Source organism: Pneumocystis carinii (genome assembly GCF_001477545.1).
Source record: "Pneumocystis carinii B80 chromosome Unknown supercont1.4, whole genome shotgun sequence".
In the NCBI taxonomy this organism is placed as follows: Eukaryota; Fungi; Ascomycota; class Pneumocystomycetes; order Pneumocystales; family Pneumocystaceae; genus Pneumocystis; species Pneumocystis carinii.
In genome coordinates this window covers 204,565-231,202 of record NW_017264716.1, presented here as the reverse complement: position 1 = coordinate 231,202, position 26,638 = coordinate 204,565, and the positions used below count along the sequence as shown (strand labels likewise).

Genomic DNA, 26,638 nt, shown 5'->3' with positions numbered 1-26,638 from the left:
TTCACTTTTGTTCTTTATAATACACGTTTATAACAACTTATAAAAAAAATATTATATAACTTTTTTTAAAAAATGCAAAACATTTACTTTACATTTATTTAGCATATTATTTCTTTTTTTATATATTTTTATATATTTATTTCTGTTTTTTTTTTCAGCTTTCATATGCTGACTTTTCCTACAAAAAAAGTTCATGTCCTTTCACCTGCAGGAAAATTCCCTGCCAATGTCATTCTTTATAATGCAAAAGGTCAATATGCATTAACAGGAAGCCATGATAGATTTGTTCGTCTTTGGAACCCTCATACTGGAGGGTTAATTCAAGAATATCATGCACATGGCTATGAAGTATTAGATATTACGGTTTCTTATGATAGCACGAAATTTGCAAGTAGTGGGGGTGATAAGGTAAAGATAGAATATGGGAACTAGAATTCAGTTGGAAACCTGTAAGAAAATAATGAAAAGAATATTATGCATCATATATGACGCATATAATGCGCATATAATACGCATATAATACGCATATAATACGTAAATATGATGCATATATGATGCATATAATACGCATACATGACGCATACATGACGCATACAATTCAAATGAATACATTCTAATAGATATATGGATTATACAAGTTGGCATTTAGCCTGAAATATGGAATTGAAGAGATTTTCAACATGTTTATGACAATTCTTTAATGCATAAACAACATTGTTTAATGATCACTCAAGATTTATTATTATAAATCTAAAAAAATATACACTATAGGCGTTATAGATGTATGCAAGAGAAATTATATGGAATATATATGGTTTATATTCATTCTGAATATGCATTCTAGTCCTATTTATTTTTTTTGGCTTATAAAATGATTTGTAGCAAGTTTTTCTATGGGATGTTACAGCAGGACGAACAATACAGAGGTTTTCAGGACATTTTTCTCGTGTAAATACAGTATCTTTTAATATAGAAGCAACTGTTCTTGCAAGTGGTAAAAAAATTAAGTTAATATGATGTATAATTTGATGAATGAAATTTAGGATCTTATGATTCATCTGTTCGTTTATGGGATTGCAGGTAATATCTGAAATAATATGTAAAAAAAGGTTTAATATATTATTTAATTAGATCATTGTCACATACACCTATACAAGTGCTTGAAGATGGAAAAGATAGTATTTCATCAGTATTAATTGCAAATCATGAGATTATTACAGGGTAATCTGGGAGATGATGTATTTTTATTATAAATTAAAAAAAGAAATTAGATCAGTTGATGGAAGAGTACGTACGTATGATCTAAGAAGAGGACAATTGTATACAGATGTGATTGGACGTAGGGCAATCTTTTTTTTAAAGATTTTTTTTTTTGCTAAAAAACAAAAGAACCAGTAACATCAGTTGAACAATCAAATGATGCCAATTGCTTGCTAATCTCGACACTTGATTCTACAATTCGTCTTCTTGATAAATGCAATGGCGGACTTTTGCAAACATTTAAGGGACATGTTAATTCAGAATACAGAGTAAAATCATGTTTTGGTCAATCGGATAAAGTTGTAATTAGTGGAAGCGAAGATGGCCGCATTTGTGTATGGGATCTTTTAGAAGCAAAGCTAATTCATCAATTACGATTTGCACCGGAAAATTCACAAAGATCATGTGTCAGTTGTGTCGCGTTTCACCCAAAAAAAGATCAAATGCTTAGTTGTGGAGTAAACGGAGAGATTACTGTATGGGGAATGCCATAATTAAAAAAATATCATATATACAAACAAACATATTATTCATAACTATATACATCATTATTGGAAATAAACTAATCGTAGACAAATTACCTTTATAACCTAGCTTTTGACCCTTTTCTATTGATTGTCTTCTAATTTTGTTTTTTTCGAATTTTTTGTTGTACTTGTATCTAGACCAAGATTCCTTTTTGCATAAGCATTTGCTGCTGCACTAGCAATAAAGGCATCAATTCCAAATGGATCTGCTTCTTTCTCAAATTGTACTGGACCATCTCTTGGCTCAGCCAAATCTGCACCTTTAAATCCATGGGTAGCTTTTCCAAGGACTTCAAATCTGCTTTCACGGGTAACACGATTTAATTCTTCATCAGGGTTCTCATCAATATCATTCGCCTTAGGCCTGTATATAGATTGTACTGCTGCTGCAGTAGCAAATAACCTAAAAATAGATTAAATAAAAATTTAAAATATTAAAAAATATTACGGTTTATCATATATATTATAAGTATCGTCATCTTTAAATCCTGAATCCAATCCAGCAGTTTGGTTAAAGAGTCGATTATCAAAAAGACTATCTTTAGACAGTGTTGGTTTAGCCAGACCAAGTGCAATCTTTTCAGATATATCTCTATTTTGTTCACGAGCCATCACTTTAAGACGTTGTTCTGCACCCATACGAGACATACGCATTTGTCGTTCTACATCCCTTCGACGTTCTCTACGAAGGTTTTCTCGCTCTTTAGCTGCTCTTTCATCTTCTGAATTTTCATCCTCATCAGATTGTGTAGCTTCCGATGCATTACTTGGATCCTTTTGTTGTGACATATGACGCTCTTCTCTTACTTTTCTCGCAAGCTCTTGAAGATGTTCTTTCTTAGCATCTTTTTCTTTTTGAGCAATCTTATGTTGCAATTGCGCTCTCTTTCTAACTTCTTCTCTAGCATGTCTATCTGCTGCATAAAGTGCTTCAGATAATTTTGAAAAATTATCATTAATTTGAACATCCATCATACCACGACCATCTGCTATTAATCGTTTATCAAGGGGTATCGTATAACCTTTAGCATTTTTCCAATTTGAAATACTAGGCGGAATCACCCATTCTTGCTGCTCTTTTGCCGTTAATTTTCTCGGGGGAGAATGCATCACCGGCGCCGGTGGTGATGGCGGCCCTCTAGGAATTTTTTTATGTCTAAATTTTAACGGCTCCATCGGATCTTGCGGCATCTCTACCATTTTAATAATTCGTTGACGATGAACTACATCTGCCGTCTCTCCCATTTGATTACACGGTGTATATCGAACAAATGTCGGTTCATGTTTTTCTTGCGTCTGAATCGTTTTCGGCTTAGATGCCGCAATCTGCCCCGTTATAATCTTCTCTAGAGCACGTCTTGTCCTTTCTGTAGTAGCTTCTACCTCTTCAATAGATGGTCGTTCTAACGATATTTCTCCAATATCTGCTCTTTGTCTCAATGGAATTAAGCTCTTAAATGATGAATGAACTATTCTATCCGGATCATGCCCTTGTCTTGCAATCGCATCATATCTTATATTGCCTTCTGCATCCACCTGAATCGCTAATGCTGCTCCTGCTGTCATTTTCTTTAATCCCATTTGTAGGGGATATTGTGCCACTAAAATCTCCGGAAAAGCGCCCCCATCCTCAAAATCCTCCATTCTCTTAGGAATCCATCCTTTTCTTTGTCCGTAAGGCGGTATTTTCGCCGATATTAATCCTCTTTCATTCATCACTTTATTTTCTCCGTTTGAGCTCAAAAATGCCTCTTTCAACGCCGTTTTTTCGCCATTCAGACGTCTACATTCATTAGATTCAATTTAAAACATTAATTAAACAAAAAAACTCACGTTTCTAACCCAAAAACCGGAGGATAAGCTACCTCCATTTTTATGTCGTCTATATCTATCGTCTCGACGGGCAGAGAAAAATACGACTATATAAATCTTGGCCTAAAAATCCCAAAAAATCTCAAAAAAACTTAGAATTAACCTAAAAAAAACCCTTAAATACCTTAAAAACATTATAAAAATACTTATTTTCTTCTTTTTCTTGAAAAATTCCCTTTTTTTTCAAAAAAAAAAAAAAAAAACATAAATACCCTTCTTAACCCTTATCTTATATCTTAACCTATTCATTCATCACAAATTCTATCTATTTCTTCTTCTTTATCCTCTTTTCTCCTTTATCGACTCCTCTTCCTCCCCGAAAAGCCCAAAAAGCTGCCTCGTTCGAACCTCTCAAATCTGACGAAAAAGCGGAGCAGAAAAATCTCAGAAACAGCTGTTTTACAAGGAAAATATGAACGACTCGGTAAGAAATAAGACAGGAATTATTATTGCTTAATAATAAACTAATAAATATGTTTTTTTAGGAGGGGAATGAGCGTCTACAGGGAAATCCGGGAAATATTGCAGTACGAAGTTATGGACAGGCGATGGAAGTAGATCAGGAGGATAAAGGGCTAAAAGCTAATGAATGTACGTTTTTAATGGGAATTAATAAGTGTAATTGAAGGGAAATGATCTAGTTGATAAAATGGCGGGGAAACTTTTACCTATATTACCGGATCTTGAAACGATAAGTGAGACGTATTTTACATGGCATGTTGAGAGCTGGCAAGGACTTGGTAGAAAGGCGTATAGTCCTGAGTTTGTTAATGGGAATTTTAATTGGTGGAATAAGATATTTTTTAAAAAAGTAAAAACTGATGATAAATATGAAGGAGGATACTTGTTTTTCCGTATGGAAATTATCAGAGTGATCAATTTTCTATATATTTAGAATGCCAGCCATTGGATCGATCGGCTAATTGGTATTGTTGTGCACAATTTTGTATAGTTATGTGGAATAAGAATGATCCATCAGTATGGACGCATCATTGTATTATTTAAAAGAAAAATTGAGGAGAAAGTGATTGACGTATATTAAGATGCTACACATCGATTTATTCCGGAGGAATCGGATTGGGGATTTTCACGTTTTTATGATCTGCGTAAATTAATGATGAGATTTGAAGATCGAAATCATTCTATTATTGAAAATGACGAAACATCAATAACAGTATATCTTCGAATTGTTAAGGATTCGACAGGAATTTTGTGGCATAGTTTTATAAAGTAAAAAAATGATAAATGGAAACGAGAAATTACTAATTTATGAATAAAGTTATAATTCAAGGAAGGAAACAGGTTACGTAGGTCTTAAAAACCAGGGGGCTACCTGTTATATGAATTCACTTTTACAATCCCTTTATTTTACGAATTTTTTTCGGCTTGTAAAGACTAAAAAGAAGTATTTAGTGATTGATTAATTTTATAATAGGCTGTATACATGATACCCACAGAAAAAGATGAACCCAATGATAGTATTGCATTGGCGCTTCAAAGGCTTTTTTACCTTTTACAAACATCTTCAGAACCCGTAAGTACCATTGAATTAACTCGTTCATTCGGATGGGATACATTAGATTCATTTATGCAACATGATATCCAAGAATTTAATAGAGTTTTGCAGGATAATTTAGAAGGAAAAATGAAAAATTCTGAGGCGGAAAATGCTCTTAGCAAGCTTTTTGTAGGAAAAATGAAAAGTTATATTAAATGCGTAAATGTCGATTATGAATCATCCCGAAGCGAAGACTTTTGGGGTATTTAACTGTAATTTTTGATAGTGTATTTACCATGTTTTCAGATATCCAGCTTAATGTTAAAGGAATGAGGACTCTTAGAGAATCATTTCGGGATTACATTCAGGTTGAAACGTTGGATGGCGATAATAAGTATTTTGCAGAAGGTTATGGACTTCAGGATGCAAAAAAGGGTGTTATCTTTCAATCATTTCCACCAGTTTTACATTTGCAATTGAAAAGATTTGAATATGATCTTCAACGCGATACAATGGTTAAGGTAATCATGGTTGAAACGCATTTTTTTTTATATTTTTAACATTCTAAAGATTAATGATCATCATGAATTTCCATTAGAAATAGATCTCGAAGAGTTTTTGTCTGATGATGCCAATAAATCAGAACCACATATATATAAACTACATGGGTATATCATATTTTATGGGCCGTAATTGTATTAATATTTAAAAGAGTTCTTGTACACAGTGGTGATTTACATGGAGGGCATTATTATGCTTTACTTAAACCAGAAAAAAAAGGCCATTGGTATAAATTTGATGATGATAGAGTAACAAAAGCAACTCTCAAAGAAGTTCTTGATGAGAATTTTGGAGGAGATATCTCGCTTACAAATAACTATATAAAGAACCCATATTCTCGTAATTCCTCTTTAAAAAGATATACGAATGCATATATGTTAATTTATTTTCGTGAAAATGAACTGGACGAAATATTGAAACCTGTTGTAGAATCAGATATACCTTCACACCTTCGTATGTATTCTAAGATTCAAAGAAATATTAATATTAGATAGGTAAAAGATTGGAATCAGAAAAAGCTGCTTTAGAAGCACGAAGAAAAGAACGAGAAGAAATGCATTTGTATCTTTATGTAAAAATAGTTACAGATGAAGATTTTAAAGCACATCAAGGGTTTGATCTTTCAAATATAGAAGAAAGAGATCCTCCGGTTTGCTTATTTTCTACACATAAAATCCTTAAGGAAACATTATTTATAAATTTTAAAACACAAATAGCCGAAAATCATGGGATAGATTCAAAAAATATTAAATTTTGGGTAATGGTAAATCGCCAGAACAAGACTATTAGACCGGATACACCTGTTCCTGAGAATGATCCAACATTAAGTATTTATTAGCTTTTATTTATAACTTTTCTGACTCTTCAAGCATTGGAAATGATTAGGGATAAGATGCTTCCTCGTAGAGGAGATTTATTGTTATATATGGAGCTATTTTCTGTAGATTCATGTGATACTTTATTAGAATCATGGAATTCTTTAGAAACACTAGGAAACAATACAAAAATTCTGATATTTTTAAAGCATTTTGATATTAAAAAACAACTATTGCACGGAGTTTCACATATTTATATTAATAAGCATGATAAAATCGGAACGCTTGTATCTATTATTTGTTCTTTAATGGATTGGCCTTCTACAACATTAATTCAGCTTTATGAAGTATATTTCTGTATTTTTAGCAATTGTTTAATCTTATATATAGGAAATCAAACCAACTATGATTGAAATGATGAAATTAAAACAAACATTTTATCAAGCAGAAATACAAGATGGAGATATTATTTGTTTTCAAAAAGTTATTTCTGAAGAAGAGTAATATTAAAAGAATATGTATTCTTTTATACCTAACAATAATAGGGTGGAAGAAATTATATCTGATGGAGGCTATGGATCAGCTATTGAATATTACGATTTCATGTTAAATAAAATAACTGTATCATTTAAACCCAGATATCTTGACCAAGATGTAACGGAAGAATTTGACTTAGTATTAAGTAGAAAGACAACATATGACGTGGTAATAATATCATAATTTTTATTGATAAATAAACGTTAATAATTTAGCTTTCTTTTAAAGTAGGAGAACGTTTAAATGTTCCATCGACACATATCCGCTTTACAACAATCAATTCTTCTACTCAAATGCCTAAATTTACAGTAAAAAGAGTTCCTTCTTTAGCTTTACAAAACATTCTTCAACCAGCATATTTACAGTCTCCATTGAACACATTGTTTTATGAAGTATTAGAAATAAGCCTTAGTGAATTGGAAACTAAACGAACATTGAAGATTGGATGGTTACCAGATGGTATAACAAGAGAAGTATATTAAACCTATATGATCGGATTAGTAAAGAATAACATGCAATTAGGAATTAATAGAAGTACTTGTTCCTAAAACCGGAACATTAAAAGATGTCGTTCAGGCTTTGATACAAAAATTAAACATATCTTCCGATCTTATAGACCGTTTTCATATATTCGGCGCTCATTTAAACAGAGTCTATAAGGATTTTGATTTATCATATCCCATTGCTTCATTACAAGATTTTCTTCTTTTATATGCAGAAATGATACCTGAAGACGAACTTAATTTGGAAAAAGATGATCAATATGTAAATGTTTACCATTTTCAAAAAGAACCGGCGAGATCACATGGAATTCCATTTCGATTTATTATCAAACCTGTAATTTTTTTTTTTAACTTTCATTTTTATCTTATTCTTAATAGAATGAAAAATTTAATGAAACAAAAGCAAGACTCTTAAAACGCACAGGTATGAAAGAAAAAGACATGAGTAAAGTTAAGTATGCCGTAATACAACAAACGTCATTCGCAAAGCCACATTATTTGGAAGACGGTAATAAATTTAATACATATTTATAAAATTCACAAAATAACATCTTATAGATGATATTATATATGACATCTTAAAAAATTCTGATGATTTACTTGGACTAGACCATCTGGATAAAACTGTCAGAACTGGAAGACATTGCGAAAAAGCAATCTTTATAAAAGGTTAACTTAAAGTTATCCAAAAAGGTTTTTAGATCTTTTTTAAATTATATATTATTTAATCTTTAACTTTTATATATAAAGAAACACATGCAACACTACTCCAACAAAAAAAAGGGAACAATACTTAAAAAATTATTTATTAATATGATTGATTAATTAATTAATCAATTAATTTATATTCTTAATATCGTTTTACTTGTAAAAAAGGTTTTGAGAATTAATACTTGTAAAACTGACACTACAAGAATAAGAATCGACTCGGTAATAGAGAACCAAAAAATACGTGATTCTGTCGACTGGACTGTACTTAAGTTCCGATTTTCACGTAAATTAAGATACTTTTGTGAATGTCGAATTGCTGAAAAAACTCTTGAAATTCTTATCAAATATTCATCTAATGTTCCCGTCTGTTCATTAATATTATTTCCACTCTCTGGCAAAACCGCTCGTTCCTCATTTTCTACCGAAACTTGAAAATCCAAGATTTTATCTGTTAATGTAGACATTTCATTTGAAAAACAAAACATATATTCCCCTTTATATTTAGCCATAAACTCAATATCCCCAAGCTTCTCTTTAACCCCATTAAAAATAATATTCTTATTTGTATCAAATATTTGATAATTAATATCAAAGGATCCCCCTGATCGAACCTATTCATATAAGATAACTAGTATGACTCTTATTGCTGTATTTTTCTACCGCAAAGTAAAAAATAACCTTTTTACCGACTTCATCAACAAAAGTATAGAAACATTGTTTTTTATTAGGAGAAAGTTGGATTGTCAAAGAAGAGACTTTGACAAGTGTAATGAAGGCAATAAGAAGAAAAAACCATTGCATTATCAGAAAGAAAAAGTTGGGTATTTCTTGTTCGAGAGAGGGCGATTTTTCGAAGGAAAAAGGGTTAAATGAAGGGTTTATGTTATTAATAAAGGTGTAATCTTTATTTCTGTGTAGTGTATGCGCAATATATGCGGGATGTATGCGTACTGTATGCGTAGTGTATGCATGTTGTATGCGTAATGTATGCACTTAAGATTTTAACATGTATAGATATATACATATATGTACGCATATATGTATATATACGGGTTAATCGGTTTCAGACAAAACAAAATATACCGTTAATTCCGCTCAAATCTCCATATATTGGATTATAAGTCAATTTTCACATCTAAAAAAAACATACAAAATTTATAAAAATACAGAAACAATGATTAAAATGGATAAAAGGAGTTATAATTAGGCTATAAAACAGTTATAAACCTCATAAATCTATAAGATATTCATATTTTTTTAAAAATATCACGTGCATGGTATCTTATCCCGAACACCAAGCAACTTGAATCAACATAAATTAATAAAAAATAATGTAAAAAAGAGGAAAAAAAGAGGAAACAAAGGGATTTAACGATGAGTTCTCCATCACAAGATGGAGTTATCTTTGTTAGTTTTTTTTCCCGAAAAAAACGGGTTAATTTTGGAGGAGATTAACATATATTAGGTGAAGATGCCAGAGGAGAGACAAAGCTCATATCATGACTGGATATCATCAGAAAACTCGCATAATTATCATCGTTTATCACTTTCTAGTGAAAAGTATGCGTTGAACAGTGTAAAAATGGGTTAATAAATGTTTTCTAATATGTAAAAAGTTTACCATCTCATACAACACCAATTCGCGTACCAAATGGAGGGGTAAATAAAAGAAACAGAGATTATTAGTAGAAGAATAGTGATGGAATTTTAGACGTATCAAAGCATGGCGGATTGTGGGTATGGAAAGCTAACATTTCATCGATATCGTTTTTCAAGTCCATATTCACCTTATAATTCATTTGTTTCGCCAATGAAAGCTAAGCAGACGTATGGGAGGAAAGGAAGATCTAGAAAAAATTCTTTTTTCTGCGTAAATTATCTTAAAAATAAAGAAAAAAGTGAGATTATTTTTGAATTTAATTTAAAAAGGATTAAAAGAAATATTAAAGATGCATCGAATATGACGGATTCATGTTTTTCTTCGAAATTATCTCCAGCTCGTAATTTATTCTCGGAAACAACTTCAGATGATACACAATATTCATCATCGTTTAAAAAATCGAATTCGGGTTTGTACTGCCTTTTTTCTTAATCATACATGAAAATGACTTGCAACATAGATGTTAATAATGTGGGATCTCAAAAAGTGTTTACTCTTTGTACACCAAAACAGGATAATTTGGATGATTCCGATATGTTTTCTGAAACCATGACAAACTATTTAGATCGTTCTGATACACCAAAATCTATCAATTTATCGTCTAGTCCAGATTTTTCTGCATCTTGGGAGAAACAAAATATCGATGAAAATAAAACAATTGAAAAATCAAGATTTACTCTAGGAGACACAAAAATGTCTCTTTTTAAAGATAATACAAGAAACAAGACGGTAGAAAAGGAGAGTCATGTTCGTATCCTTGATATAAAGAGTTGGTATACTGGAAAGTTTCTTGAAGATTCAACAAATATGCAATTAATGATTTCAAAAAAAGGGTTTGCATTACAAAAAAATGGAGAGATGTTGCCATATCATAATTATAATGCAAATGAAATTCGAAATATAGCAGTAAGTTTTTATTCTTATAAATTAATTGTCTCAATTTTCAAAGTATGAATTCGATCAATATGGTTTACTTTATATTAGATTGAAAAATAGGAATGGTATGTTTATTTATTGGCACGATTTATTTATAATATCTTTTTTTCAGCGAAATTAAATGGTCCAGGGACAGAATATCTTATTCAAATAGTTACTACGCAAAAATTGAGATCTTTAAGGATTCTTCAATATTCTTGTCCCGAGGTAGATCTTATTGAGTATTTTTCTTTTAATTTTTTATATAAAATTAATATCTTTTGATAGACTTACACCAGAACAAGCTCAAAAAATGTTGTCTCTTAAAAAATTAGTTAATCCATTTAAAAAAAATACTTTAAGCCCTTCAGATGATTTAATAAATTCGAATGAAATAAATACCAATGCATCGGAAATATCGCCTTACTTTTGTCGAAAACTAGATGAATCTGTGCCTCGAGTAAATTCTAAGTCTTTATGTTTATCTAAAAAAGATGAAAAAACAAACGAAAAAAATGAGCCGTATGTTTTTTAAACTGAAATATGAAAGTATTTATATTATTTAGAAGATTAATTTATCCTCCTGTTGTCCTTTATGATGATGATATAGAACGATTAAATGATGGTGAATTTTTAAATGATACAATAATAGATTTTTATTTAAAGTATTTCTTACAATTTAATTTAATTTATTAATTTTATATTTAGATATATTCAAAATAAACTTTTTCAAAATGATCCTTCTAAAATAGAGAAGTCACATATATTTAATACATTTTTTTATAAAAAACTTGTAGATAAAGATCGTTCAGGGTATCTTTGTTTTATACATTATTTTAAAAAAAATAACATTAGATAGCAAGAAAGGTGGATATCAAAATGTCAAAAAATGGACAAGCAAAACTAAAATTGATGTTTTTTCTAAAAAGTATGTTGTTGTTCCTGTAAATGAAAGGTTTCGACATATTATTTTTATCTATTAATTATTAACATAAAGCAGTCTTCATTGGTATGTAGTAATAATATGTAACTTGGATACAATACCAGATAAACATCTACAAAATTCCCAAGAAAGTATAGAATCGAATACTAGAAATGAAATGTTTTCTTTTTTCTCACCAAAAAAAGAAATGCTTACTAATTTATCTTTTTATCAAAATGATAAAAAATATAATATTTCCAACAGTTTTTCAGATTCTCAAGAAGATGAATTGATAGAAGAAAAGGATAAGCATAGAGACACTGGCATTGATAGACAAGAAATTGGTTTTAAAAGCTTTTTTGGAAACTCTCAATTATCAAGACTTTCCAGAGATATATCTACTTCAAAAAAACATAATCAAGAAAAATCTATAGAAAAATCTCATACTCAATTATCGAAAAAGAGTAATATTCCTATTAGAAAACCTGTTATTATTATTTTTGATTCTTTAGGAGGACAACATAATATAACTTTAAGAAATTTACGTGATTATCTTTATGAAGAAGCTAAAGATAAACTTGGTTTAGAATTAAATAAAGCAGATATAGCGGGAATACATGCAAATGTTCCTCAACAGAGTAATCATTGTGATTGTGGACTCTTTTTACTTCATTATGTTGAACAATTTCTAAATGATCCGGATAGAGTTTTACCACTTATTTTGAATCATCATAATAAAACTTCTATTTCTTCTGATATTAAAAATCTTTGGGGACAAGAAAAAATATCATCATTTCGAAATGAACTTCGTTTATTAATAAAACATTTACAAAATGAATCCTTAATTATACCAAAAAACAATACAGATAATACATATTTAAATCAGAAAGATATTATAGATGATGATAGTGATGAGTTGATTATGTATTTTTAAAAAAAAACTAAATTATATCATACTATTTAGCATAATTAATATAGTTAGCCATTTTACTTTTTTCTGTGTATATATTAAAAAACATAATATTTTTTTATTTAAAAGTTATTTTAAGTCTATTTTTAAAAATATGTTTTTTCTATTAATGAACAATTGAATCATAAAATAAATTTATAAGCTCCAAAATTATAAATCTTTCATATCAAACAATTCCAAAAAAAAAGATATCAAAATAATTAAAAATTTAGAAATATACAAAGTAATTGTTAAAAAAAACCTGTATGAATAATGTGAATAAAAACATACTACAATTATATTTTAAAAACGCATGAAAAACCAAAAAATCCTATTAATGCTTTCAAAAAATCACAATTCATTAATATTAATAGCAATTTCAGATGTTGAATGACCATTTAAATCTTCTGGACTTTGAGTATTTATATTTCTAATTAAACATTGACGAGAAATCATTTTAGTATTCCGAGACATATTGTTTAGTTGATAATCTTCATAAGAATATGAATGTTTAGTCGATTCATCATTCATTTTTTGTTTTAGTTGTTTTAAATATAAAGAATTTTGAATTTCTAATTCCTCAATTCTTTCATCCAATTTTTTCTCCAATAATTGTATCATTATCTCTTTTAAACGCAATGCTTCCCCTTCTGCTTTATTTTTTAAAAGAATATTTTCAGCTTCTAATTGTTTAACTTCATTAGCTAAATTTAATGCTGATAAAGATGCCTCTTGATATTGTGAACGCAAAAATTCAAAATCAAAAGTTTTATTCTCAATAATTTTTTTAAGACGAGAATTTTCTTCAGAAAGATACTCTTTTTCCATAACAAGTGAAGTATTTGTAGATATTTTTTCTTGGTTCTCGGAAGTAAGTGATCTTTTCCCCAATTTTTCTATCTCAGAAGACGATGAAACTTTTTTTTGAGTATGTATAAAGTTTTCTTGAAAATTATTTAAGCGCTTTTGCAATTCGTTCTTTATATTAACAATATTTTTAAATTCTAAACTTAAGTTTCTATATTGTTCTTGCATCTCTTCATATCGTCTTTGTAAACGATCAGTAGAAACCTTAAAGCTTGAAAGTTCGATTTCTGTATTTTTTAGTAAGTTTTGAGTAACAAAAAGATTATTTTTTAGATTATTTATTTCCAAATATAAAGGTTCCTATTTTTATTAAAAAAATTAAAAAAGTATCAATAAATCTCTACTTTTCCAGTTTTTATATCATCAGAAACCTTAGTATTGCCTAAAGAAGATTTTTGAATAGGTTCAGGGCTTAATGTTAAACAATTTAATCGGTTATCACCAGAAAAATTACAAACGTTAGATCGTAACTGTGATATTTCAAACTGAGAAGAAAGATCTTCCAAAATCTTTTTATCACTACTATCAAATGAATTACTTTTAGAAACCAAGTTAAAAGTTTCGTGCATTTCCTGATTAACTTTAAATAAATAATTATCGTGTTGATAGATTTTTTCTTCTAATTCAATTAAATAATTAAGTTGCTCTTCTGATATTAATCTATTGTCCTTATGACTTAATGTAATTGCCAATTCTCTTAAGTCTGATACTCTTGGTAACATCCATTTATCTTTATAATTCCCTTTAATCCAATTATAAACCAATTGTGAAGATTCATTGCTAAAAAACTGATTACTAGGTAATACGCCAGCAAATTTACGAAGTAATATGGTAATTTTAACAACGTTTTGAAAATATAAAACCTGAGGAATATCCTTCATAACAGATAATTGAATATGTTCTACTGAATTAATTGTAATTGGAATTATATGGTTCTTTGTTTTATCATCCAAGGAATAATTAAAATTACGTATAGATAATATATGGGTTGATGTATATATACAAATTACAATATCGGAATGAATCTAAAACATATTAAGATTTCTTATAAAAAAATATTTGTTTATACTTCGACATCCCCTCCTTTGCCTTTTCCATATGCGATTAAAAGGACTTTTATATTTTTGTTGATATTAATATTTTCAGAATATTGATTTGTTTTTATGTATAATATATTTAATTTCTGAACAAGTATTTCAATAAGATCCTAATTATTTAAAACTTTTAATATAATTAGTCAGGAAAATACCAATAACATTTCATTGTCAGAACTAATTCCTATTACAAGTTCAAGGTTTTTAGATTTCTCCAAAAAAGTTGCAAGAAATATAAATTTGGGACTAGAATACACTAAATTTTCCAATTCGATCTTTCCAAGAGATTCTTTTTCAATTTTGTCTTTAAAAATAAGATAAGGATGAATGGTTAGCATAGTTAATATATTTATAAATCGTTGAGCCTTTTTAATAAGTGTTTTATCGGGATTAATTGCTGAACAAAACTCCTGAACTAAATCATTATATTGCAATATCAGTTGAAGATACATATTTCTCTGTGTTTTGTTCATTTCAATTCCAAAAAAATAAATATGAGGTTTATTTTGCACCGATCTAAGAGAAACAATAAAATCGTCAGATGATGATACAATAGACGCATTATTATTATATCCTTCTGATACCCCTTCGTTATAAATTCTAGGTTTCATAGAAATATTCTCTTTTTCAACTCTAGAAAGAGACTCTGATTCGATAGAAATACATGAATCAAGATAATTATATTCAATATTATTTGATTGGTTTTCTTGTGCATTTGTCGTAGGTATATACGTTTGATCATGAGAATCATTAAGAATTACAAGTTGTATAGATTCATTATTAGAAAGCCATGTTGACACTTTTTCAGAAGGTGATGGTGATTCCAATTGTTGATGATTATAATTCTTAGAAACATTATTACATTGATTTTTCTTTATTTTTTTTCGCGTTTTTGGCGCATTTTTCTCTTTTAATTCACTTGTTTTTTCGTCTTTATCATTAACTTCCTTTTTATATTTATCATATGAAACATTTGAAATATTATCAATAGATTCTTGTTTAGAAAATATATCCATTCGAGAACTTGATGTTTTAATGTTATTATCATTTGCCATATGATATATAGAAGATACCGTATTCTCAACTAATATATCTTGATCTTTTTCTATATTTAACGACTTTTTCGAAAATTCTGAAAAACTAAAAATACGTCCCATAGAAATATCTTCTAATGGCATCTCTAATGTATCATATTTCGACTCCATATTTAAATTAATACTTGGTATCCTATTTTCTATCTTTATAGGCAACGTATCATACGTCTTTTCCATTTCACTATAAATTTTACCATTATCTGACTTTTCACATACTGATGTATCTGATTCTATTATTTCTCCTCTTTCTTGTGTATAATCTAACGATTCAAATGACTCAAAATATGTATTACTTTGTGAATTTACAATCGATGAAAATAAAACTTCTCGTCCATTCTCCGATTCCACTATTCCTAACTTTTCCTCTTTCTTTTCTTCTATTTTACTAATATTCTCCTCTTTTTTACCACTATTCTTGTATTTTTTTTCACTTGATTTTTCTCTCCCATATTCTTCATATAATTAAAATTTTCCTAAAAAAAACCTTTCTCTACTATAATTACCCTTCACTACTTTCCTCTTCTTATATTTATCTCCTATATTCCCCTCTTTTTTCTCCATATTATCCCCTTTTTCTATCTTTCCTCGTTTATGTCTTCTTTCCCATGTATTCACTAATTCCTCCGTACAATCTCTCTTCAGAACCTATTCCATTCTCTTATAAGCTTCTATTCCCTTATTCTTTCTATATAAAATATACCCAACACGGCTCATATCTTCTTCCTGTCTTAGGATCAATTCCCGCCCATGAAACCTTATATTCTTTCTTTCTTTCACCGATAATCTCTATCGCCTCCCACCAGGACCCTTCATTAACCTTTTTTCCTTTGTTTATCTTGCGTTTTCCACTGTTTCCTGCTATATTATTAAGAACTTGTTGATTTACAAGCACCATTTCTGACTTAGCGAAATCTCGACGTTTTACCGCGAAGTCCAGAGGGTCAGAGAGAGAGAAATGGGCTTTAATAAAGAGTAGAAAGAAGAGATAATAATATGAAAAATATAGTAATTAGAATGTAAATAAGTGGAAATGGGTATAATTTATGTATAAAAAGGGCAAGATGTTTTGGAGAGGGTTAAACCCGCAAATCGATAAAATTTAACTACATAAAAAGATGAGAAATAAATTTTTGGAAAAAAACGGGTAAAAAGAGGATAAAACAAGGGAAAACAGGTAAAAATGATCGATATAGAGTATATTTAAAGGGTTGATGGAAAAAGAAGCAAAAAAAACGGATTAAAAATGACTATTTTAGGGGATTTAGGTGGACGTATTAGTACAGCTATTACAGAGCTGATTAGAACGCGATCAATTGATGAAAATGTAGAATATATACGTTTTCTGATGGATAATATTGTTAAGGAGTTTTTTTCTAGGTTTTAGAAGTGATGTTAAAGAAGATTTGTTCAGCATTACTTGAAAATGATGTTAGTGTGAATTTGGTGCAAAATCTGAGGAATAGTATCAAGAAGAAGATAGACTTCAATAGGTTGACGTCTTTAAAGGACAAAAAACGGGTTATTTATAAGGTAAAAAATGAAGAAAGAGGGGGGATAAGAATATGACGAAAATAGACGGTATTTGATGAGTTATGTAGCCTAGTAGATCCGAATAATGAGCCATATAAGCCAAAAAAAGGAGTACCTAATGTTATATTGATGGTAGGATTACAAGGAAGTGGAAAAACAACATCATGTGCAAAAGTGGGTTTATCGTTTTTTTTTTAACGAGATAACTCTTATTTTGAAAATAGCTTGCACATTATTATCAACAAAAAGGGTTTAAATCATGTTTAGTATGTGCGGATACATTTAGAGCAGGATCATTTGATCAATTGAAACAAAATGCAATTAAGGCTAAGATACCGTATTTTGGTAGTTATACAGAAACAGATCCGGTTATTGTATCACGAGATGGTGTTGAAAAATTTAAAAAGGAGCGATTTGAGATAATTATTGTTGATACATCAGGAAGACATAGACAGGAAAAAGAATTGTTTAAAGAAATGGTACAAATATCTAATGCAATTAAGCCTAATCAAACAATTATGGTTCTTGATGCGAGTATTGGTATATTAATACGATTTTTTTCCTTTTATTTTTATGAATATTTATGAAAAATAGGACAAGCAGCTGAATTTCAAACTAAGGCCTTTAAAGAAAGTGTAGATTTTGGTGCAATATTAATTACAAAAATGGATGGACATGCAAAAGGTGGAGGAGCATTATCTGCGTAATTTTTTAAAAATATTTTTTGGTTAATCTAATTTTTGTTAGAGTTTCAGCATCAAAAACTCCTATTGTTTTTATTGGAACTGGTGAACATATTTATGATTTAGAAAGATTTGTTCCCAATTCATTTATATCTAAGCTTCTTGGTATGGGTGATGTCCAAGGTTTTATGGAACATTTACAATCATTAAAATTGGATCAGAGCAAAGATACTTTAAAAAATATAGAAAAGGGTATATTTACAATTAGAGATTTAAGAGATCATCTAGGAAGTATTATGAAGGTTGTTTTTTCATTTATAAATAATATATTTATATTATTATAGATGGGACCAATAACTAAATTATTAAGTATGGTACCTGGTACAAGTCAAATGATGGATGGAATTGAAGGAAGCTCAAAAAAGTTTAAAAAACTGATTTATATAATGGATTCTATGACTGAAAAAGGTAACTTTTATTTTGTTATTACTTTTATGGCTTATTATTGTATAGAACTTGATAGTGATGGAAAGATTTTTATTACTCAACCTTCTAGAATTACTAGAATAGCTATGGGAAGTGGTACATCAGTTTCTGAAGTAAGAGGACTTTTATCTCAACATCTTATTATAGCGGGAATAGCAAAGAGAGTTGGAGGAAAAAATGGTTTAGCAAAAAATCCTAATGCATTAAAAAATTCCCAACAATTATTATCAATTCAGAAACAATTAAATTCTTTAGGTGGTTCTAGTGGAATTCCTGGGATGGATATATCTCAGATGATGAAGATGACTAATCAAATTATGGGAGGTAAAAAATCAGGAGGATTTATACCAGATTTTTCTAATGTAATGTCTCAATTTGGCAACATGTTTGATGGATTTCCAGATAATCAAAACAGGCATAAATAATCATTATCATTTTTCTAGATATATATTTGTAGTTTTAATAATATTTTTATATTAATACATTCTATTAAATATTATACAATTGCCCTATAAATTAAAAAATCATTGATCGTATTAGATATATAACAAATTCATCATCTAAAATAAAAATCTTCTTAATATTATATTATTAAAAATAGGTTTTAATACGTGAAACCTTATAAAATATTTAATAATATTATTATTAGGTATAAGTGTTTCAAATTATTGATCTAACAAACGCAATGTTTCCTGAACTCTATTTGCTTGAATCTGCATTCCACAAGAACCAGGTGCCAAATTATCAATTATAACTCGAAAATTCTCTTTAACAAATTTCTCATGTTGACTAAGTGTTTTATATGCAGCAGAACATGGCAAAAAGTTACTATCACTAGGTGAATTCGTATTACAATTATATTTCTCTTTATCCTTATAAGACATGAAAGAAACTTTATTATAATTTATCTTTGATGCAAACGTTTTGCAAAAAAGCATGCTCAATGAATCTGCTTTGCATTGAGCGCATGAGCCAGGTTCATATTCATTTTTGATTGTATAACTACTAGATGGTTCGAGTATTTTCAGTTTTTCCGTTTTTTCTGAATCTCCTTGTACTTTCTCTTCCATTTTTTTATCATTATTATCGATTAAAATAGGAGGAAGAATATTTTTATCTACTTCAATGATATTTGTCATCTCATTGTTTAAATTTTGCGATTGAAGACATAAACATACATCAGGATTACCGATACAAAATCCACAATCATTTTCTCCAATTGTGCCATCATTCTTAGGTATAAATAATGAACTAAAAGATGAATAGGTATTTATTTGATCTCGATAATTACTTTGTGGATTCTTTTGATGCACCAAAAAACCAGATTCATTATATAAATCTTTGGATTCCGAATGATGAACAAAATCCGAATCTTTCACAAGCTTTTTCTGAAATAAAATATCCTTAGGCTCCATATCTTGTTTTTCTTTCGATGCATTTTTCTTCCTTAATGGCACTGATTGTCCTAATAAATAATAAAAGAATCAATCTCATGCTAAAAAAAAATATTTTTTTTAAAAATACCAATCATTAAATTAGAATAATCACTTATTTTCGATGAATTATCGTAAATTCTTGTTGTACTTGAACTATTTTCTTTCGAAAATGGAACAAAAATATGTGTATCAAAATTAATATAATTCTTCACTTTTTCAAAGTTAGCTTTTAAATATATAACCTGTTCCTCAAGTTGTTCATTTTTCTTCTTTAATCTTTCATTTTCTAACACTATATACTGTATTTTTTCCATATATTCTTGTTTTAATTTTTCCATATGATCCTGTTGCTGTTTAACCCTTGTTTCAAGTTCTAAAACTCGCGTTGCACGTCTTTCACGAAACGAACGTTGCGCTTCTCTATTCTGTGCCTTTCTCTTCTAAAACTCAGAATTATTATAACCCTTTCAAATTGTTTGCTTTAAAAGCCCTTTTTTGGCCCTTTTTTAAAGCAAAAAAAAACCTACCGTTAACGGCGGTTCTAAATCTCCCTATTACACTCTTATTTCACACAAATCATCCCTTTCTCACCTTCTGACCGCTTTCTACCCGGTTTTCTCCGAGGTGGAAGTGACCACTCATTAGATATAACAATAAGCGCCGATTTCTCCGGTCTTCTTTCTAGATCTTCCATACCCTTTTCTTAATATCTATTCTTATTATTCTCCTCTATATCACCCCTCCTATTAACCTCCCAATAATAACCCCCCTAATAATCTCAATAATTCTCTTTATCAATAACACCATATTAATCCTTTACCTATTATATATTACTGTTCTAATTTATATCCTGATATCCCTATTTATACCCTTATTTTACGGACTATATGCACTTCTGCACCGTATTATATGCACTCTATAAATATGCTAATTTTTAAAAATAGGATGAATTATAAGCTTATTTGCTTATTTGCTTTCGGGCACCCTTCTGCGTCACTTTAAAGCTATGTATTCTACAATCCAACGGCTTAACACCCTTTCAAGCCTATGGGTTAATGCACTTTTTTTTCTGTGTCTCTGGATCACAGTATCCACTTATTTTGATAATAAATATGCAACTTCTAATGTAAAACTGATTTCTGCCCAGCGGTAAGTTTTATTATTAAATTCGAATAATTAATAATTATTTAGAAAAACGGCACGGATATCCTATTCATTTCGAAATATAAGGCAGGAATATGCCTTTATAAGGTTTGAGCTTGATACGGGTTTAATTAATTAATATATATATGTGTTTATATGTATATATTAATATGGATAGATGTTAGGCCGCTATTTGAATGGAATACTAAACAAGTTTTTATATATGTAGTAGGATCATATGTATCCTCGAAGAATTATGTTTATAATTAATATAAATATGTGAAGAATCTGATGGGGATTAGCCGTATAATGAGGTTATCATATGGAGTCGTACGATTCGACGTAAGAAAGATGGAATGATACGTGTTAGAAACCAAGAGAATGTATATTCATTCAATGATATTGAAGGGAGTTTTATGTAATAAAAATGAAAAGAAATTTTTAAGAAAAAGATATAGTGATGATTAGGAATAAGAATTTAACGCTTTGTATGTATTATAATATAATGCCACAGGTAGGTATTTTGAAATGGGGGAATGGTAGTCCATCGGGTAGAATGCGATTTTCATAGTGATAATGAATATTTTTTTAATATAAATGTTTTTTTGAAAAAAAAGTGTAATTTAGTACCATTTAAATGTATAATCTGAATGAGAAGCCGATATAAGTATATGTGAATGGATTATGTGTGAATGGATTGATTATATGTGAATTAATTATATGTGAATTAATTATATGTGAATTGATTATATCTGAATTAATTATATCTGAATTGATATCTGAATTGATATCTGAATTGATTATATTTTCTTTTCTATTATGTGCTTTGTAGAATGTATATGAGCTTGAGAATGAATAAGATGAGAAGATTTTGGAATATTTTGAAAATGTGATTGAAAATTGTTTTTAGAAGAAGTATTTAAAGAAGATGATTTTTCAGAATTATAATGATATGATTGTGAAATAGGTTGAAATGATTTTAAATGTGTATTTTTTTGAAAAGAGTGTATTGGTTGAGATGGTAGAATTCTAGGATTTTCTATACGATTATTAGATTTTAAGTTATCATATTTTTTGTTAGTGAATGATTTTGTAGAAACAAGTAAAGCTCGTTTAGTTAAATTAAGTACGAAATGTGCTTCTACAGAGAGTCCTCTATATGGAGAACATTTGCCACCTAATGTTGTTCCACTCATAAATGGAACATCAAAAACAATATCAATTACTTTTTCGCCTGTTTTTACAACAACGCCTTTTGTAGCTATAGGAACTTTTCCAGAATCATGAACATAAATAACTCTATCTCCGAGGGAAAACTTTTGATCATGTAGCCTAAGTTCGCATTGAGATGGTTTTAAGATTGCATTTCTAGGAACATTATTGATACGTTTAGGAATAAAAAGTGAAGCATTTTGTGTAATTTTATCCAATTCTTTTTCAATCGTTTGTATAGTAAGTTTATCTAATTGTTCAACATCTAATGCAGCTCTTTCAAAATTATTTTTTTCAGTAATCATTTTTAACCAATTTTTAATCTCTTTTACTTTTTCCTTATAATTATTATCAGGTAATAATTTATTGATTAAAGGAATATCTAGTGATTTATAATTAATTAAACATAAAAAAAAGAAATGTGTAATTAATACCATCAAAAAGATGCAATTGGATTGAATGAACAAAATCTGGAAATTTTTCTTTATATTCCTGTGCAAGATTGATAGCATTTTCTGTATATTCCCATCCTTTATCTGTTTTTCTTGAATACCCAAGAACTTTTATTTTTTTTGCTTCATATTTTAAATTAAGTCCAAGATCAACTTTTTTATTATCAACCATCACATAAAAACTAGACAATATTTTTGAAAATACTAATCCACTTAATCCAGCCATTTTGGACGCAACATAGGAAGGATAATAATGAATATTTTTTAAAAACTTTTCATATATCAATTTTCCAAAATCAGGCTCTCTAGTCTTTAAAATATTTTAGATAATAAAATATAATAAAAAACTAACCTGGGTTGCTATCCAGCAATCAATTTTTCCATTTTTATGAGCAGTTATTTCAAGTGGTCTGCCATAATTATATTCCCCAAGAAAAAAGCCTCTGGATCCCAAAGGATATTCCTGTTTAATATCAAGAGGCGGTTTTTCCTAGATTTAAATTAATCATATATTAAAATACAGATAATTTTACAATATATCGCTCATCTTCAACGGCTACTTCGTTTAAAACAAGTTGTAAAGGATATTCAGAATTTTTACTATTACAAGACTCATAATCCTTTTCCAATGCTCCATCTTCAGTTGTACGCAATCCTTTTAACATTGAAACATGAACAATAGCCTCAATTGTATTGATTATTAACCCAAAGTATTTTTTATAATTTAATTCAAGCTTTAATGAATTTTTTTTCCATGCAACTGGATCATTTAAAGTTTTAGAAATAGTAATATCAGAATTCTCGGATGGAGAAAGACATTCATACCGAAATTGTTCAGTTGAAACAGCATTTACCCTAGCTTCATGCAAATATGGCCATCCTTATTTTTTTAATATATTGATAATATATATAAATGATACATACCAACAAATACTTTTTTTCCTATTTTATTTTTCAAAAAATTCTCTATTGTATCTGAATCTAATTGATTTTGTATTGTTATCATCATAGATTCATTTTTACTTTCTGATTTAAAAACGTTTACCCTTTGATTATCTAGATGACCTGTATGTGGCAAAGTATTTAAACTAGGAAATCCTGCAGGAGATATATTTCCAAGATTTACACCTTTACATAATCCATGTACAAGTTGTTCTACTCCTAATATTTCAGGAAGCTTATAAACTTCTTCTTTACAATGACAATGAGGAATAATAGGAAATATGTCTATGAATGGTAGGTAAATATAGTCAAGATTTTTATCATAACTATATTTTAAATTATATCCAAATGTGTTTCTCTTTTTCTCCTCGTCAGTCAATAAGGATTCTTTTACTATAATAGATATAAAAACAACAATTGAATTACAAATGAATCATACCTTTCATAGCACTCAATAATCTTTTTTCATCAATAAAAGGTATCTTTACTATAGCTTCCCAACTAGTTTTTTTATCATTCATATCTAACTCAAAATCTTCAGGATAAAAATCACGTATAGGAGAAGTTTCATCATCCATAAGATCCTAAAGATATTAAATAAAATCATAGAAATAAAAATATTACACTAAATATTTTTGGAATTAATTTTCTGCTTTGTTTAGGTAATACTGCCATTAATTGCTCAAATGGTTTGAATGGAGAATTAAGATCAAACGATAAATTTGCGCCAAGGCCTGTCTTGATATCTAAAAATATTATATATTTATATACTATTAATTATATGAATTTACCGGATACTTTTGGAGAATAATGATATTTATAAAACCAACTCCAAGAACATACTCCTCTATAATAGTAAAACAAAACCCATTGCAATCCTTGTATATAATTTTCAGTCATTTCTCTCAATTTTTCTGTATCATTAATAGAAAATCCTAATTTTTCCTAATTTATTAAGTGGTATTAAATAAAAATAATAAATACTAACAACATAATATGAATTTTTCCATTTTAACCATTTTTCTTCAAATACGTCATTTTCTTTATCAAATTGGCTTTTTTCATTATCTAATATAATAGAATTTTTATATCTATCAAGTTCTTTAGTAATAATTGATCCTATTTCATTCATATCTTCATTATCCGAAGAATTATATGGTTCAATAGATAAATAAGTTTTATTATCTATGGTATATTTTTCACATTTAACATGAAAATCATCCGCCATTTTAGATACGAAATATCTATCTTCAGTAGATAATGTTGGTGAAAAATCTAATTTCTTTAGATTCTGTACAAGAAATTTCTCCATTTCTAAAAATAATTCTTTTTGATTAGATGTCATTGTTAATGTTTTTTTTTTGTCTAGACAAGTTTCTTCATCTATTCCTTTTTTTTTTGAATTAGCACAACTTTTATTTTCTAAATCAACTTTAAAATCTTCTTTTTCTTGTTTTTCCAGTCCTTCCAAAATTAAAGTTAGGTGCTCTAAATTGATTACACCTGAATTATTAATATACCCTTTGGCTTTTGGTATCACTTCTTTATAAATCTTAAAAACTAAAGCTAAAGCACCTTCATTAATGTGAAGTTTAGGAAGATTAGGTAAGAAATCATTTCCAACGAAGAATGCAAGAAGTATGAAATCATCAAGTATTTTCTCGAAATTATATGGAAAATCATCTATATTTTTTAATTCTTGAAACTCCATTTCAAGATATTCTCGAAGCAAACATAAATGCATAAGATAGAAATTTTGTCCTTCAAGTCTAAAAAATATTAAATTAAAAACATCATATATTTTAAAGGTAAAATTACTCCTGTTTTTTCTTCTTTAAAGGGCCAAATAAAACTTCCTCACGCAATAAACAAAAATGAGGATCATGACTAAGGAGACCAAGCATAATCAAATCTGCGTCTAAACCGTATAAACAATGGCGCAAATTAGGTTCATAATCAGGCTGTGCTTTTGAAAGTCGTATATACTATAAATATTTTATATATTATAATAAAATAAAATAAAAAATATACCTCCATAATTTTATGTTCTCCCTCTCCAGGAACTTCATGACCTGAAAAAATAATATCTATTCCCTTCCAATTCGCATCTTCTGATACTTTTCTATTTATAAAATATTTTAATTGTTTTGATCTATTTTTTTATTAAAAATGCCAAATAAATTCTTAGCTAATCACAATTTCTTCATAAATATAGTTCCTACTCAATTTAAATAGATTTATTATCAAAAAAAATAGATCATACCCGGAGTAATACAGTTACTATCAAACGGCTCTTTTGGAACTTCTTCTCCCTTCCTAAGTCTTTCTTGATATAATTCATATGCTTCCTTTGCTACCCTGAATCTACGTGATCTTTGTTGATTCATTTTTGCCCTGGGTGCAACTCCTATTTACAATATTTAAATAAAATAAATCTTTCATAGAAAATATAACCATCTACTGCCAAAAAAAATAATTTTTTCGGTCTTATCGTCCCAAAAATATGCTCTATATACTTAAAAATAGCAAGAAATGCCTCATTCTCAGATATTTCCTTGTTATCTTCATCCTTATGCGTACAATTATGAATAATACCATTCATATCAAGGTATAGGTTATCAAATCTGTACCAATTCTTAAAATATCATAAATATCTCTCATATAAAATACTCTGGGACCCTTTTTTCTGTAATCAACTGGCTACACATAGGATATCTTTCACTAACCCACCGAAAAAACTATTATACCCTTAATATACACTTATTTTCTCCGGAAAAAAAGCACTATACCTTTGGAATACCCATCTGATATGTTTTATACTCTTTCTGGGCTCTTTTCTCAACAATTTATCCCGTATTTTAAGAATTCTTAATTTTCCAATATTCTTGACGTTCAACCTCTCTATATATAGACCTAGGCTTATAAGCTCTTAAACTTATTATAAATAAATAAATAAAAGTCATTTATAA

General features: G+C 28.7%; 10 protein-coding genes across 10 annotated transcripts; 5 read left to right on the top strand and 5 right to left on the bottom strand.

Annotated features, from left to right (window-relative positions):
- Positions 1 to 128: 128 nt before the first annotated feature.
- Positions 129 to 1,800, top strand: T552_00968 (hypothetical protein). The gene is made up of 6 exons (XM_018369563.1): positions 129 to 408; positions 883 to 994; positions 1,044 to 1,080; positions 1,132 to 1,221; positions 1,272 to 1,339; positions 1,390 to 1,800. The coding sequence occupies exons 1-6, from the start codon at positions 166 to 168 to the stop codon at positions 1,752 to 1,754; spliced, it is 915 nt and encodes a 304-aa protein (XP_018226748.1). The 5' UTR covers positions 129 to 165; the 3' UTR covers positions 1,755 to 1,800.
- T552_00967 (hypothetical protein) lies at positions 1,764 to 3,702 on the bottom strand. The gene is made up of 4 exons (XM_018369562.1): positions 3,621 to 3,702; positions 2,236 to 3,570; positions 1,842 to 2,190; positions 1,764 to 1,796 (listed from the first exon to the last, which is right to left on the bottom strand). The coding sequence occupies exons 1-3, from the start codon at positions 3,656 to 3,658 to the stop codon at positions 1,869 to 1,871; spliced, it is 1,695 nt and encodes a 564-aa protein (XP_018226747.1). The 5' UTR covers positions 3,659 to 3,702; the 3' UTR covers positions 1,764 to 1,796; positions 1,842 to 1,868.
- A 325-nt stretch (positions 3,703 to 4,027) lies between these two features.
- Positions 4,028 to 8,350, top strand: T552_00966 (hypothetical protein). Its single transcript, XM_018369561.1, has 19 exons — positions 4,028 to 4,083; positions 4,145 to 4,250; positions 4,301 to 4,445; positions 4,496 to 4,653; positions 4,703 to 4,889; positions 4,939 to 5,047; positions 5,095 to 5,419; positions 5,464 to 5,678; positions 5,728 to 5,825; positions 5,870 to 6,171; positions 6,213 to 6,545; positions 6,588 to 6,880; positions 6,924 to 7,033; positions 7,079 to 7,238; positions 7,286 to 7,543; positions 7,593 to 7,907; positions 7,952 to 8,081; positions 8,132 to 8,266; positions 8,324 to 8,350. Exons 1-18 carry the CDS (start codon positions 4,072 to 4,074, stop codon positions 8,245 to 8,247), a joined length of 3,372 nt encoding a protein of 1,123 aa, XP_018226746.1. The 5' UTR covers positions 4,028 to 4,071; the 3' UTR covers positions 8,248 to 8,266; positions 8,324 to 8,350.
- A 26-nt stretch (positions 8,351 to 8,376) lies between these two features.
- T552_00965 (hypothetical protein) lies at positions 8,377 to 9,130 on the bottom strand. Its single transcript, XM_018369560.1, has 2 exons — positions 8,945 to 9,130; positions 8,377 to 8,895 (listed from the first exon to the last, which is right to left on the bottom strand). Exons 1-2 carry the CDS (start codon positions 9,083 to 9,085, stop codon positions 8,416 to 8,418), a joined length of 621 nt encoding a protein of 206 aa, XP_018226745.1. The 5' UTR covers positions 9,086 to 9,130; the 3' UTR covers positions 8,377 to 8,415.
- Positions 9,131 to 9,658: 528 nt separating this feature from the next.
- On the top strand, positions 9,659 to 12,715 carry T552_00964 (hypothetical protein; the record flags this gene model as incomplete). The annotated part of the gene is made up of 12 exons (XM_018369559.1): positions 9,659 to 9,691; positions 9,750 to 9,844; positions 9,901 to 9,943; positions 9,996 to 10,353; positions 10,405 to 10,850; positions 10,894 to 10,945; positions 10,993 to 11,101; positions 11,148 to 11,381; positions 11,426 to 11,524; positions 11,568 to 11,672; positions 11,719 to 11,814; positions 11,860 to 12,715. The coding sequence occupies 12 exons, from the start codon at positions 9,659 to 9,661 to the stop codon at positions 12,713 to 12,715; spliced, it is 2,526 nt and encodes an 841-aa protein (XP_018226744.1).
- A 322-nt stretch (positions 12,716 to 13,037) lies between these two features.
- Positions 13,038 to 16,732, bottom strand: T552_00963 (hypothetical protein). Its single transcript, XM_018369558.1, has 6 exons — positions 16,486 to 16,732; positions 16,289 to 16,430; positions 14,847 to 16,237; positions 14,667 to 14,804; positions 13,942 to 14,622; positions 13,038 to 13,897 (listed from the first exon to the last, which is right to left on the bottom strand). Exons 1-6 carry the CDS (start codon positions 16,678 to 16,680, stop codon positions 13,082 to 13,084), a joined length of 3,363 nt encoding a protein of 1,120 aa, XP_018226743.1. The 5' UTR covers positions 16,681 to 16,732; the 3' UTR covers positions 13,038 to 13,081.
- Positions 16,733 to 16,919: 187 nt separating this feature from the next.
- T552_00962 (signal recognition particle protein SRP54) lies at positions 16,920 to 18,954 on the top strand. The gene is made up of 9 exons (XM_018369557.1): positions 16,920 to 16,959; positions 17,007 to 17,109; positions 17,163 to 17,315; positions 17,361 to 17,489; positions 17,540 to 17,855; positions 17,910 to 18,018; positions 18,063 to 18,300; positions 18,343 to 18,466; positions 18,512 to 18,954. Exons 2-9 carry the CDS (start codon positions 17,029 to 17,031, stop codon positions 18,907 to 18,909), a joined length of 1,548 nt encoding a protein of 515 aa, XP_018226742.1. The 5' UTR covers positions 16,920 to 16,959; positions 17,007 to 17,028; the 3' UTR covers positions 18,910 to 18,954.
- A 151-nt stretch (positions 18,955 to 19,105) lies between these two features.
- Positions 19,106 to 20,631, bottom strand: T552_00961 (hypothetical protein). Its single transcript, XM_018369556.1, has 4 exons — positions 20,512 to 20,631; positions 20,448 to 20,461; positions 20,009 to 20,360; positions 19,106 to 19,949 (listed from the first exon to the last, which is right to left on the bottom strand). The coding sequence occupies exons 1-4, from the start codon at positions 20,612 to 20,614 to the stop codon at positions 19,150 to 19,152; spliced, it is 1,269 nt and encodes a 422-aa protein (XP_018226741.1). The 5' UTR covers positions 20,615 to 20,631; the 3' UTR covers positions 19,106 to 19,149.
- Positions 20,632 to 20,880: 249 nt separating this feature from the next.
- Positions 20,881 to 21,680, top strand: T552_00960 (hypothetical protein). The gene is made up of 5 exons (XM_018369555.1): positions 20,881 to 21,069; positions 21,112 to 21,188; positions 21,242 to 21,321; positions 21,366 to 21,481; positions 21,532 to 21,680. Exons 1-5 carry the CDS (start codon positions 20,927 to 20,929, stop codon positions 21,632 to 21,634), a joined length of 519 nt encoding a protein of 172 aa, XP_018226740.1. The 5' UTR covers positions 20,881 to 20,926; the 3' UTR covers positions 21,635 to 21,680.
- A 148-nt stretch (positions 21,681 to 21,828) lies between these two features.
- T552_00959 (hypothetical protein) lies at positions 21,829 to 26,509 on the bottom strand. Its single transcript, XM_018369554.1, has 16 exons — positions 26,459 to 26,509; positions 26,340 to 26,407; positions 26,124 to 26,293; positions 25,933 to 26,076; positions 25,866 to 25,887; positions 25,701 to 25,821; positions 25,488 to 25,654; positions 24,658 to 25,438; positions 24,461 to 24,614; positions 24,294 to 24,415; positions 24,109 to 24,253; positions 23,652 to 24,062; positions 23,261 to 23,607; positions 23,080 to 23,217; positions 22,710 to 23,037; positions 21,829 to 22,657 (listed from the first exon to the last, which is right to left on the bottom strand). The coding sequence occupies exons 1-16, from the start codon at positions 26,471 to 26,473 to the stop codon at positions 21,864 to 21,866; spliced, it is 3,927 nt and encodes a 1,308-aa protein (XP_018226739.1). The 5' UTR covers positions 26,474 to 26,509; the 3' UTR covers positions 21,829 to 21,863.
- Positions 26,510 to 26,638: the final 129 nt, after the last annotated feature.

What these genes read in the sequence shown, in the direction of transcription:
- T552_00965 (XM_018369560.1), bottom strand. Translation starts at nt 9,085, where the DNA reads ATGCAATGGTTTTTTCTTCTTATTGCCTTCATTACACTTGTCAAAGTC. An exon ending in AGGTTATTTTTTACTTTGCG is followed by an intron (nt 8,896 to 8,944) that starts GTAGAAAAATAC and finishes TTATATGAATAG; the next exon opens with GTTCGATCAGGGGGATCCTT.
- T552_00960 (XM_018369555.1), top strand. Translation starts at nt 20,927, where the DNA reads ATGTATTCTACAATCCAACGGCTTAACACCCTTTCAAGCCTATGGGTT. An exon ending in ATGTATCCTCGAAGAATTAT is followed by an intron (nt 21,322 to 21,365) that starts GTTTATAATTAA and finishes GATGGGGATTAG; the next exon opens with CCGTATAATGAGGTTATCAT. An exon ending in GATATTGAAGGGAGTTTTAT is followed by an intron (nt 21,482 to 21,531) that starts GTAATAAAAATG and finishes AGTGATGATTAG; the next exon opens with GAATAAGAATTTAACGCTTT.
- T552_00968 (XM_018369563.1), top strand. Translation starts at nt 166, where the DNA reads ATGCTGACTTTTCCTACAAAAAAAGTTCATGTCCTTTCACCTGCAGGA. An exon ending in CAAGTAGTGGGGGTGATAAG is followed by an intron (nt 409 to 882) that starts GTAAAGATAGAA and finishes AATGATTTGTAG; the next exon opens with CAAGTTTTTCTATGGGATGT. An exon ending in AGCAACTGTTCTTGCAAGTG is followed by an intron (nt 995 to 1,043) that starts GTAAAAAAATTA and finishes AATGAAATTTAG; the next exon opens with GATCTTATGATTCATCTGTT.
- T552_00963 (XM_018369558.1), bottom strand. Translation starts at nt 16,680, where the DNA reads ATGGTGCTTGTAAATCAACAAGTTCTTAATAATATAGCAGGAAACAGT. An exon ending in CTGACAATGAAATGTTATTG is followed by an intron (nt 14,805 to 14,846) that starts GTATTTTCCTGA and finishes TTAAATAATTAG; the next exon opens with GATCTTATTGAAATACTTGT. An exon ending in GCAAAGGAGGGGATGTCGAA is followed by an intron (nt 14,623 to 14,666) that starts GTATAAACAAAT and finishes AATATGTTTTAG; the next exon opens with ATTCATTCCGATATTGTAAT.
- T552_00966 (XM_018369561.1), top strand. An exon ending in GTTAATGGGAATTTTAATTG is followed by an intron (nt 4,446 to 4,495) that starts GTGGAATAAGAT and finishes ATAAATATGAAG; the next exon opens with GAGGATACTTGTTTTTCCGT. An exon ending in TTGTGGCATAGTTTTATAAA is followed by an intron (nt 4,890 to 4,938) that starts GTAAAAAAATGA and finishes TTATGAATAAAG; the next exon opens with TTATAATTCAAGGAAGGAAA.
- T552_00959 (XM_018369554.1), bottom strand. An exon ending in GAGAACATAAAATTATGGAG is followed by an intron (nt 25,655 to 25,700) that starts GTATATTTTTTA and finishes AAATATTTATAG; the next exon opens with TATATACGACTTTCAAAAGC. An exon ending in TTGAAGATGAGCGATATATT is followed by an intron (nt 23,218 to 23,260) that starts GTAAAATTATCT and finishes ATTTAAATCTAG; the next exon opens with GAAAAACCGCCTCTTGATAT.
- T552_00961 (XM_018369556.1), bottom strand. Translation starts at nt 20,614, where the DNA reads ATGGAAGATCTAGAAAGAAGACCGGAGAAATCGGCGCTTATTGTTATA. An exon ending in TTATTCTAATTTAATGATTG is followed by an intron (nt 19,950 to 20,008) that starts GTATTTTTAAAA and finishes ATTATTTATTAG; the next exon opens with GACAATCAGTGCCATTAAGG.
- T552_00962 (XM_018369557.1), top strand. Translation starts at nt 17,029, where the DNA reads ATGACTATTTTAGGGGATTTAGGTGGACGTATTAGTACAGCTATTACA. An exon ending in CGCGATCAATTGATGAAAAT is followed by an intron (nt 17,110 to 17,162) that starts GTAGAATATATA and finishes GTTTTTTTCTAG; the next exon opens with GTTTTAGAAGTGATGTTAAA. An exon ending in AAAAACGGGTTATTTATAAG is followed by an intron (nt 17,316 to 17,360) that starts GTAAAAAATGAA and finishes TGACGAAAATAG; the next exon opens with ACGGTATTTGATGAGTTATG.
- T552_00967 (XM_018369562.1), bottom strand. Translation starts at nt 3,658, where the DNA reads ATGGAGGTAGCTTATCCTCCGGTTTTTGGGTTAGAAAC. An exon ending in CCGGTTTTTGGGTTAGAAAC is followed by an intron (nt 3,571 to 3,620) that starts GTGAGTTTTTTT and finishes TAATGAATGTAG; the next exon opens with ACGTCTGAATGGCGAAAAAA. An exon ending in TATAATATATATGATAAACC is followed by an intron (nt 2,191 to 2,235) that starts GTAATATTTTTT and finishes ATCTATTTTTAG; the next exon opens with GTTATTTGCTACTGCAGCAG.